The following is a 12,060-nucleotide window of genomic DNA, read 5'->3' on the forward strand; positions in this document are numbered from 1 at the left end:
TTTCGGGCCAAGGGGGGGCCTTCCGGCGGCCCGCTCGGGGGGGAGGGGAACGGCCGGCCCGGGCCCCGGGCCTTGCTTGCCCCCCGGCCTTTCCCGCCACCTCTTTGCGACTCGCTCACTGCTCCGCAGGTTGGCCTCCGAGCGAGCGTGTGAACCTTCCTCCGCTCGGCTCGCCACTCGCCTCCAACCTGCGTCGCTCGGCCAGTGCGCGTCCCCGCCCGGAGAGCGGCCGCCGCCGCCCCTTTGCGCCGCGCTGAGCCCGCCCTCGCTGCCACCTGGCCCTCCTGATCGACGACACACGCACTTGAAACTTGTTCTCAGGGTGTGTGGAATCAACTTTCCGGAAGCAACCAGCCCACCAGAGGAGGCAGACAGACAGCTATGCGTATATATGTGGGTCTCCCTGCAAGTGGCTCTGGAACCAGACGGCCCAGTGCGCGGAGAAGCTGACTGCGGAGGAGGAAACTTGCTTCTCTGGTTAGGAGGGGCTCGCCCTGCTCCTCGAGCCCAGCAGCAGCGCCGGCCAGATTAATTAGCCATTGCTATGGGAGACGTGTAAACACGCTCGCTGCTCATCATTGATGCATATATAAAACTATTTCATTTTGGTTATTATTTCAGAGGAAGCGCTTCTGATTTTTTTTTTCCTTTTTGGTCCCTTTTTGCCTGTGTGGTTTGGCAAAAGCACAGTTGGAGTAGCTGGTTCCTAAATAAGTAAGTGTTGAGAGGCTTCAGAGAAAGTTGCTTTTCTTTTCTTTTTCTTTCTTTCTTTTTTTTTTTTTCTTTGCAACTTGGGAGATGCCCTTGATGTTGAAGAGGCTATTTGAGATCCCGCTAAAAGGGGGAGCGGGGTAGTTCGGGAGATGGAGATTCCGGACTGACCCTTCCGGCCCTTTTCGCTCCGTCGCAGGTCCTGCCAGCGAGAGGAAACGATGCTGCGGAGGCTGGTACAGCAGTGGAGCGTCGTCGCGGTGTTCCTGCTGAGCTACTCGGTGCCCTCCTGCGGGCGCTCGGTGGAGGAGCGCGGCCGCCGGCTGTAAGTGCCCCGTCCTCCCCAGGGCGCCAGGAGAGGGCTGGGGAGGCCAGGGGGAGAGGCCGCCAGGCTGGGGCGCTGCCCGGGCTCACGGCGGTCAGGGATGCTCCTCGCCCGCCCGAGTGAGCTAGCGAGCGGGGAGGACCGGCTACCTGCTGGGGGCTGAGCCCGGGTCCTCCACCCCAGCGGGAGCCTGGGGAACCTCCAGGAAAGACAGGCAAGAGACACATTTGATGGGAGTTTCCATGAGAGGGAGCATTCTGGATTTTTTTTTTAAACAGAATCTCCTCTAAGCAAAGATTCTCTGCCTCTAGTGAAAGAAATAAGTTGCTTTCAGGGTTTGAAACCTGCGGCATCCAAAAGGAAGCTGAGGGATCCAGGGGAGCGCATATGTCTGTGTGCACGTCCGTACATACTGAATGTGGGTGGCAATTGGTGTGTGAAAAGCAAAAACCTTGCATCCACTTTTATAATGAATGACATAATTTTAAGCATATAAAATGGGACCACATTACATAATGAAGGCATATTATATAAGAAAGTAGTAACAACTTTGCAATGGCACAATTCCAGCTTTAGGATTGATACAGTTCAGCAACGCTGGCGTGCTTGGTTCCAAATGAGTATTCGGTGCGGAGACTTTTCTTCTGGGAATTATTGCTAACAGTTCTTTAATCTGGAGCCACAGGTCTATGGGTGTTGCACTGGACACTGAAAACTTGTATTCTGGCCTTCTCATTTGGTGATCCCTTTAAGGGTAACTTTGACTTTAAAATAATCATCCATCCGAGTACACCAGATAAATATCACTCTGTTGTCTGGCTGCAAAGATGGGAGAGTGGTAGAGTAATACTATCTTCATCATCTATTGGACCTAGCTGTTCACTAACGTGTGTAACACTGTCTTTGGGTATCTTTAAACTGCAGACTCAGTGTTCAGGATGAGAAAACCATAAAGTCTGAGCACTGAGAAGAGTTTGCCTCTGGAGAAGGAATTAGGGGAACTTTTACACTAACAGTAAAAATAGCAGCATCTGATATTTACAATCAAGTTCCTGGTGCTTCCTTGTGAATTCCCAAAGGGGTACAAACAGGCAACAGTTGTATACAGCCCCTTGATCTATTATTATGAGGGCAGAAAATCCTTAAATGAAATTACTGTAGACATGTCTGAACCTTGGCACCAAAATGAAAATCTATTATGAATTTCCTAAGGCAAATTGTGTAGAACATTGTACTGCAGATAAAGCTGCATTGTATTCTTCAAATCGACGTTTTGTGGATGTATTTCTGAAAATTATCTTCAGGCTTTTTGCTCATTTTGAGACTTGTGTTAAATTCTGTTATTTAAAATCCATATATAAGTATAGACGAAGAATGAATTTTTTTTGGAAGAGTGAATTTTTAAAAAGCACACTTAAATACTGTATTTATTTGGCCAAGAAATACTGTCTTGGAATCCAGCCAATTTTTCTTTAAAGTTGCTTAAGAAATACCTGTTTTCTTTTTTGAGAAACAGTAAATGGACCATGATTAAATCCACAGTTATGGCATTAAAATAGTGCTAACTGTCCTAAAGGCTATTTTTAACTCTTTTTGTTGTTGTTGCACCTTGCAAAATACACATTTTAAAAAACCATTTAGCAGCCAAAGACTCTGTTATAGTTTTGTTTGTGGGTGAAATATAATATTGTAGTCAAACACTCACACTCAACAGATGGTAGTAAAACTACCACAGAACATTCTTATAATTAATGGCCAATAGATCATCACATTACAGCCATGTGTTTTTTTTTTCCATCTGAAATCAGTAGATGAAGACGCTTCATCAAATTATTATAACCAAATGGAGTTTAAAAAACAAGTCATTATTTTTGCTTTGCTGCCAAGTAACAATAAAACAAAACATTAGTCCTCTATTATGCTAAATAAGCCTAGTTTCTTGAAAGAAATTTTAACAATGGATCAAACCATGTTACTTCCTAGTTACTTTTCACACCAAGTATTAGGGAAATTGCTTTAGATGGTTTTCTAACTAGGGGCTAACTTTTAAAGGAGAGGAAACTACTACTACACCAATAACACTGTCTGTTGAGCCATGCAAAAGAGGCAATACAGGTTTGTGAAACCTTTGGAACTGTGAATCCAAAAGATTTTAATTAATGAAGCTAGAGCATGAGTAGATTGGAGGTTGAAAAGGTGTTACTGTCCAGATGAATATGGCTTGCAACAGGTGGCAACCTTTGTGTTTAAGTTAGAGGTGGAACCCCAACAGATTCAGAAATCTAAAACATCATTGGCTGATCTGCTGGGGAACCAGACTGGGTCTCTTCCACTTAATGAAAAGCATAACTTTGGACTGAGTCATTTGGGTTGGAAGGGACTTCTGGTGAGTCATCTTAACTCTAACACCCTAACCCTGAGTCTTCCTTGTACGACAGAACTTTTCTTCTCAAACTCAGACTCCTTCTTCAGGAGCCTAGCATCGGCACAAACTGCTGCTTCCTCTGCTGGGAGAGGAATTCCCATCACTCTGTTTACTCCCGAGTTCCTTGATAGTTCTTTAGAAATTCAATCTTCCCTGAAAACTCCCTTGAGGGTGATTTTTCTTTAAAACAGCTATATTTTGACTGAATTTAGAGTTATCTATGTTAAGCAGTTCCCTCACATTTTTATAATTCTTTTTTACAATAAGCAAAGGAGACCATGAATATAACATACTTGTTTTTCCATGTTGGAGCCTAGGTATGTAATAAGTTCCGTGTGAACCACTGTGCTCTGTAATGTTTACAGGCCTATATGCCTGTAGCAGACTAGTATTGAGGCCATATTTACAACTTCAATATTTCAGGATCATCTAAATTGAAATCCTCCTTAATTTGAATGCACTGCTCACTAATTATGTGTATCTGGTTCGTACAGACTAGTCCTTTATCCTTGTGTCAGTTTCTGTCTTATTTTGAAAAGAAATAGAACATTCTATGGACCTTATTCCTTATTAAGGAATAAAGATACTATTATAATCCTGATCCTCTAATGCAGTTGCCCAGTTAGACATTCATTCTTCACACTTGTTTAAATACAGAAGTCTTTGAACCACTAAGTAAATTCTGTAACAGCATTTCAGATTTAGCATTGAAGAAAAGCTGCATTTTTCTAATATATTAGCAATTACCCCTAACCGGCAGAAAGAACTTTTGTACCTCACAAGAGATATTCTGTTTTAAACGGGACAAAGTTGTGCCATATTGTAGGCTTTTTCTGAGAGAGAAGGGCAGAATGATCCCTCCTTTTCCCATGAGAACCATCCTGGGAAAGTGCAGGACTTGAATTAGGAGGGCACTGTGACTCACAGTTGACAGGCTGGCCAACATGACAGGCATATATGCCAGTCACAGGGGGCATGAGCAATGTGGCTTGATTAGATCAGGCCAACCATTAAAAGTTTTGGCTTCAGGTTAAGCTAGAATGGGTTGTATTATACATTTGGAGAGCAATACAGATGGGGTGGATATCTGCCAGGAATCGAGAAAGAAATAAAATGACTAAATGCTATAAAGGAACGTTGGTTAAGAACTTTTTAATGTGACATTTTGCTAAAAGATGCTTATTAAACTGCAATACTTAGGAAATATACAATTATATCAGTCCTATTCTTTAAAAAATATTAGAAGATATGAATGTATTATACCAAAGCCTCAAATTTATAGGTTATTAAAAGTTTCCAGAATACTAACTATTGCCACAAAGTAAGTGAATTTTAATCTAGTCACATGTGGCACCTTCAAAAAGGAAGAGAGACTCCTTCATGCCTCATTTAAGCCAGGCTCCTGTTAAATTCCTTTCCATTAAGTCATGTCTTTTTTTTGAACAAGCTTCATGGCTTAAAGTCAGTCCACGCACTGAAATACTAAAAGGAAGTTGGCATTCTAGCTAGAAGGTCCAGAGAAATAATGAATGTTTTTTCATGGTTTACCCTTCTTTGATTCACAGTGTAACTAGACAATCTCTCATTCCCTCTGTGAAAATTCAAACTTTAGGTCTCCCAGTTATTTATTTTGGTGATGAAAATTGATGTTTGGGGGCAATAAACTTGGTCTTCAAGGAAAGTGATAGATTGCTGTCCACTTGCCCATTGTCATGGTTCCCACCACAGGTTTTTCACTCTCTGCCTTTTCTTTCATGTTTCCTCAAAAAAACATCCGCGTCAGTAGGAGAAAGGGTTGAGGAATGTAAAAAGCAATTGGTTGTGAATCAAAAGAACTCATTGGTGGGGCCCTGGCTCTGCCTGGTTTCATTGTGTGGGCAAAGGTGGGGCATTTTTCTCTCTCTACACCTCACCTTCCCCATCTGTAAAAAGGAGGATCGTGCTATTTGTTATTGTCATATTTCTTTGAGGAGGTAAAGAAGCTTGTACTAGTGAAAGCAATAAGGGACCCAGATGCCACTGTGTCAGGAGAGTAAGGGTACATGGGATGTAGCCCTGTGAAGTACCCTCAGAGACCTTTGAAAATGAACCACTTTGGCCGGAGGTTTATGTCAATGGCAGACATAGGCACCGTTGACGTTGGCATAATGACTGACTAATGTATGTCATCCTTAAATATGTTTAATACCACATACACAGACTAAGAGAAGAATTCATGGGTGGATGGTTAAGCAAGAGCCAGGGTGTCACCTAAAAGAATTGATGATAGCAAATTAGGTTATTCTTTTTCCACTATATTTTTATGAGATTGTTGTTTAAATAGAAAGATTACATCATATATGTTTGAGGAGATACTTTTAAGACAAAGAACAAGTAGAAAAAGTGAATTTCTTAACTAAGTACTAAGGATAACACCCTCTGAAATCCCAAATTTTTAAAAAAAGATGCACAGAAGAAATAAAATGATCTCACTTAATTTAAACACACAAAGAAGTCCATTTTAAAGAGACCACCCAGTACTTTCCAGAAAATTATGCGTGCTTTCTCTGACAGTTGGCCTTCACATATAGGTTCTTGGTAGCCTGTAGTCTAATATGTTAAAGTTCAGTCTGTTAGGCGGTTTCCTAGACAGGCTTCACTGCTCACTTTATCCTTCAGTCTTTGTTTGCTTATGCTCTTACAGCTCGCTGTTCTTTGAGATTCAGTATGATTATTTTCTTAATGGGGGAGCAGTGTGTGTGTGTGTGTGTGTGTGTGTGTGTGTGGGCGCGCGCACGCTCATGTGCGTGTGTGTGGGTACACGTACACACACACACACACACACACACACACACCTTGGGCAAGTACTCAGGTAAAATCAGCCTCCTTTCTATTTCCCAGGCTAGGACTTCTGGATTTATTTCCCCACCACGGCTCTGGAAAATGTAAAAAGCAGTTCAGTGGTTTCTGTCCGTTTCTGAGAATAACTGAATCATATTTAAATAGAGAAGGAAGCACCGAAATCACTGAATCTGACCCCTTCCTTTTAAATAGATGGAACCAGGAGGCCCAAGAATGTTTGTGTTCTCACCCAGGTCACAGACCTGGTAAGCGGCAGAGCGGGTACTCTGAGCCACAGCTGTTACCTGCCCTTCCACTCTGGCCCCTTCCCTGCTGCAGAGCTTGCTCCTCTTGCAGCCTGTGTCCTGTATGGGAGCAACTGGAAAACTAAAGGGCATTCCTCCTGTCTAAGTGGTTTCTACCAACAACTAACATTTCATTGTTTCCTTTCTCTCCTGCTATTTTTTTTTCTTAAAGCAAAAGAGCCGTGTCTGAACATCAGCTCCTCCATGACAAGGGAAAGTCCATCCAAGACTTACGGCGACGGTTCTTCCTTCACAACCTGATCGCAGAAATCCACACAGCTGAAATCAGAACTACCTCGGAGGTTTCCCCCAACTCCAAGCCTGCCCCCAACACAAAGAACCACCCCGTCCGATTTGGGTCTGACGATGAGGGCAGATACCTAACTCAGGAAACCAACAAGGTGGAGACGTACAAAGAGCAGCCACTGAAGACACCCGGCAAGAAAAAGAAAGGCAAGCCTGGAAAACGCAAGGAGCAGGAAAAGAAGAAGCGGCGGACTCGATCGGCCTGGCTACATGCTGGCGTGGCTGGGAGTGGGCTGGAAGGGGACCACCTGTCTGACATCTCCGGGACATCGCTGGAGCTCGCTTTCCGGTAACTGGCTTCCTGGCCCAGAGCCTCTCCTTTGCGCTCTCAGCGGGGGGGGAGATGGGGGTGCAGCTTCCCTCTGCCTTGGCCTGGACAAACCTTCCTGCCCTCCTCCAGCCCCTTGCCCCCATCAATCACTCCACAATTTAAACCTTGCAAAACCAAGATGACTCAGAATATTGTCTGACTTCAAGCAGTGTCCCCCTGCCCCCATAGCATGGGGCTTTCTAACCCATTTCATCTCACTCTCCAACACCAATATTTTAGTACTCCACTAAATAACTTCATTTCTTATTCAAGCTTCCCAAGCTAAGGCTTACCTTCATTATTTGCTCTAGAAGTGTATTTCCCCCCCACACACACACACTTTAACAAACTTTCTTGATCATTTTTCATTTCTTACTTTTTTTTTTCTCTTCAGGGGAGGACATAGAAGGCTTTGATATGCTCTACAAAAACTATAGATCAGTATCTTACTATAAATAATCCTGAGACATTCACATTTTATTTAAGTTTATGTAATTAAATTTTATATTAAACATACACTTTAAATTTATTTAAATTTAACTCTGGTTTCTACCAGTTTATAAGAAAAAAATCATGATTTCTGGAAATTTTTAAGTATTGGCTTGGGAAGGATATGTTTTTCTCATGTATCTATTTGTCCACTGGCAAACTGAGAAAGTTTTCTAGGATATTGCAATAAGAATAATAAAACTTCACGACGATGTGGCTGGTTTGTCCTTGGCTCATAGCTGGAGGTAGTAATGACATTCACAAACTTTGGAGCCAAATACCTTAGCTTTAAATTTGGGGTCTAAACGTTAAAGTTCAAAACCTTGGACAAGTTAGTTAGTCTTTCGAAGACTCACTCTCCTCTTCTCTGAAATGAAGATAATAATTGTACCAACCTCTTTGGGTTGGATACAGATGAAATGAGAGTGCGTGGGTTAAATGCCTGTCATAGAGTAAACAATAAGTTGCAACTTGTTGTTTTGGCCCTTTTAGGCATGGTTCTGGTCGTTCACTCTACCTATCTGTTTTAGTGTGTGTGTTTCTGTGAGGCAAAAAAAAGGGCAAATAGTAATTGCATTTTATAACCTAGAAAACCAAGGCACTCCCCGGTGAAAGGACTGCGCAGTCCTGGGAACTGGGATAGGTAGTCCTCAGCGCTGGATTTATTTCCCCATTAGTGCTGCCCCTTGATCTATGCATTTCCACTGATAGGAGCTGTTTTGTTTTTTTTACTTTCCAGTACAGCACTTCTATGGGGTTTGAAAGAAAGAGGAAAACAACACACGCATGCATCCTATGCAGCTGATGATCTCATTATTTAAGGGGTCCCCTGTTCCTTCTCCAGTTCTTTCCTCTCACTAGAGATAGGACCACAGAGTGATGTTTCAAAGGGGAGTTTGAACCTATTTACCATCACGTCTCTCTTTGAGTTAAGTGAATAAAACCCAGAATTAAATAGCGTATAAAATGATAACTATATTGGATTAGTAGTACAGCTTCAGTAATCAATGGGCAGTGGCACTAGTGAAATCTTTAGCACAGTGAATGACCTGTGCTGCCAGTGTCTCATGGATCTGTGAGGGGTAACAGGCCTTATACATGTTGGCTCAAGGCAGGTATTCAGTGTACTTTAAGATATGATCCTAACTGTACTTATTTATAACTAATGCAAGGCCTCTATTGCCAGAACCTATTTTTATCCATTCTCTCTCTCTCTCTCTCTCTCTCTCTCTCTCTCTCTCTCTCTCTCTCTCTCTCTCTCTGTTAAAAACAGAAGTATACATACTTTTTATGGATTTTATACGTTTACAATTTGCAATGCTCTTAAGTATCCAGAGAATTAATGAAAATCAGCACTCGTCAATTCTTATTCCAAAGTTATCCTTATGTTAAAGTAGAGCTAGTAAAACTTAGGCAGTGGCCTAATTAAATCCAGACTTAGGACGGAAAGAAATAGAATGTTTCTGCTTCTCCTTTCTACTCCCTGGTTGTGAGGAACGTTCATGGAAAGCACTGTTTGTTTGGCAGCCAGATGTTGGCACTCTCCCAATACAACCCAACAGAGGTGCAGGGAAGAGTGGAGAGATTTAGCAGTGTATTGATGAGAACATCTGGGGCCATGTAAATTTTGTAGTACAAATAGAATCTTTTCAGAATAACTACTTTAAAGTTTTATAAGCAACTAAACGTTTATTATTATCCTCTCTTTAGTCTTTGCATTATTATATGATTATCTGAGAGGTCTGAAATGGCAAGCGATGAACTTTATTATAATACCTATCTTAGTTCTTAGTAGAAATTGCTGAGCAAAAACTGTCTGGCTTCTCTTCATGGACCACTCTATGGGAAATACATAGCTTTAAACTTAGGAAATTTTGATGTTGCAAATAAGATGTCCAGATTCAGTAGGACTCACTTCATTGAGAACATATGTTTTGCCTTGGTATATATAGATTTAGAAATAATATAAAAGTTTTCAGTATTCAAAAGAGCTAGGACTCTAAAGCATCACACATGTATAATAAACATACACATATATTTCTAGGTCATGTTTTATGTTTTTCTTGGCTATTCTAATACATGTCTTTATGAAAGGGAAATCAAAAGGAAGGATAACAAGCAAACTGACTGGGCAGTGTAAAATATATTAAATGATGTTTCCTTTGGCCCTTTAATTTGCTCCTTTTTTCTTTTCTAAGAAAATAAGTGTTCAAAATGCTATTCATTCCATCCTTGCTTGTGCTATTTTATACTTTTAAATCAATTGATTCTTATTATCTAATGTAAAATAGGCTTTCCAAATTTTCAATGCAAGATCCATTAAAAAAACAGCAAAATAATAAACAAATAATTCTATTTTAATTTTGGCTTCAAAAATTAAAATCCAATGACAGTTTCATTCATTAGTGTTTAAAGGACAGTTAAGAAAATGATAGATGTCATCAAATCATTAACCAAACATAGTCTGTTTAACTATGCATCCTTCAACATATACCCTAGTCACGCACTTTTGATTACCCTCACAACAGCCCATTATCTTAGCAAGAGATTGCCCAAGTGCAAACCTGGAAAAATAAGACACCAGTGGATCACCTACATCAGGTATCACTGCGGAATAAACTTCTAAGCATGATGGATTGCACAACCTAGCCTTATTTCCAGATTCCCAAGTGTGTGCCTTCCCTTCCCAAACTTGCCAATTGTTAGCCTTGGAAAATCTCACAGGGTCTCCTTTTTCTGACAGAGAATACTTAGAAATGCAAGCCTTTCTCTTCTGCATTGTATTGGCCATTTGGATGGATTAATGACTGTGGTAGAGGTTTTAGAGAGTCAGATGGAACTCCAGTCACCTCTTGGTATTGGTGTTGGAGAGTGAGATCAAAGGGTCCTTAGATCTATTTCTATGGGATTCTATGTTCCTTAATTTATACCATTTATTTTATGTCTCTTCATTTGTAAGAATAATTAACCTATTTTCTCTTCTTCTTTCCCTTCCTTCTCTTTTCAGGAGGCATTGAAATTTTTGCAAAGACCTGCAGAAGACATATTACAGCATTCTGTAATAGTGAACATATGGAAAGTATTAGAAATATTTATTGTCTGTAAATACTGTAAATGCATTGGAATAAAACTGTCTCCCTCATTGCTCTATGAAACTGCACATTGGTCATTGTGAATATTTTTTCCAAGGCTAATCCAATTATTATTATCACATTTACCATAATTTATTTTGTCAACTGATGTATTTATTTTGTAAATGTATCTTGGTGCTGCTGAATTTCTATATTTTTTGTAACATAATGCACTTTAGATATACATATCAAGTATGTTGATAAATGACACAATAAAGTGTCTCTATTTTGTGGTTGATTTTCATGAATTCCTAAATATAATTATCCAACCTGATTTTCCTCTGTGCATGTAAAAATAGCAGTATTTTAAATTTGTAAAGAATGTCTAATAAAATATAATCTAAATTACATCACGACTCAGAAGGTGAATTATGTCCTGCAAGATTTATAATAGAAGGAACACACTGTAATTTTTACACTGCATTTGATATGGCCTTAAGTTTAATATATTTATATTGGTACATAGTCCAACATTTTCACATTAGCTTTAAGTTTAAAATCACTTAAAATGTAGTTCATCCAAAATTTAAGTTCAATTCAATAGAATAGCTCAACTACCTAGACTTCGTTTCATGAAATACGTCCAATTTGAAGTGAAGACGGGCGAGGGCAGAAAAGAGGGAGAGGGAGAGGGAGAGGGAGAGGGAGAGGGAGAGGGAGAGAGAGAGAGAGAGAGAGAGAGAGAGAGAGAGAGAGAGAGGAGAGAGAAGTCAGGAGAAAAGATTAATGACACATAATCCAGAGAGTCAGCCAGAGCTGGAAAAAAAGGGGGCGGGAGGAGAGAAACAGATCAGGAACCTTAAGGACAGGGGTAATTTTAACCAATGTAAAGTTTGATTTATGAGAGCTTGTTCCTATTGGTAACAATTACAAGCGTAAGAGAGCTATTTGAGCATTCTACCTATTAACGTTTCTAACCAGAGAAAGGAGAGAGATTTATGTTGGGAGATACGTGACAACTCAAAGGGCCTTCACTGTGAAGACGGCTTTCCTGTTCCACCACGGTTGCAAACCACGTGGGGGAACATCACATGCAATCCCTTTTCCATTTGAGTATCATCCTACTTGTTCCTACCTCCATGTTCAATTGAAAACACAAACATCTTTCCTTGTACAGAATATTTTTTTCTGTAACTGTCTACAGCAGGGGTGGAGAACTTCTGGTCCGCAGGCCGTAGAAGGCCCGCAAAATCATTTGGTCTGATCCTGCCAAGGCATTAAGGGTGAGTTAATTAAAT

At 40.8% G+C, this 12,060-nt stretch overlaps 1 protein-coding gene across 1 annotated transcript in view; it reads left to right on the forward strand.

Annotated features, from left to right (window-relative positions):
• The window catches only part of PTHLH (parathyroid hormone like hormone), a 12,121-nt gene extending 943 nt beyond the window's left edge, over positions 1-11,178 (forward strand). The window contains exons 2-5 of the mRNA XM_006086763.3: positions 130-714; positions 911-1,036; positions 6,759-7,181; positions 10,699-11,178. Coding sequence (XP_006086825.1) covers positions 933-1,036; positions 6,759-7,181; positions 10,699-10,708 — 537 coding nt within the window. The 5' untranslated portion in view covers positions 130-714; positions 911-932 and the 3' untranslated portion in view covers positions 10,709-11,178. The remainder of the gene's footprint in view (positions 1-129; positions 715-910; positions 1,037-6,758; positions 7,182-10,698) is intronic.
• Positions 11,179-12,060: the final 882 nt, after the last annotated feature.

The sequence above is a fragment of the Myotis lucifugus genome, unplaced genomic scaffold (assembly GCF_000147115.1).
Source record: "Myotis lucifugus unplaced genomic scaffold, Myoluc2.0 scaffold_30, whole genome shotgun sequence".
Classification (NCBI taxonomy): domain Eukaryota; kingdom Metazoa; phylum Chordata; class Mammalia; order Chiroptera; family Vespertilionidae; genus Myotis; species Myotis lucifugus.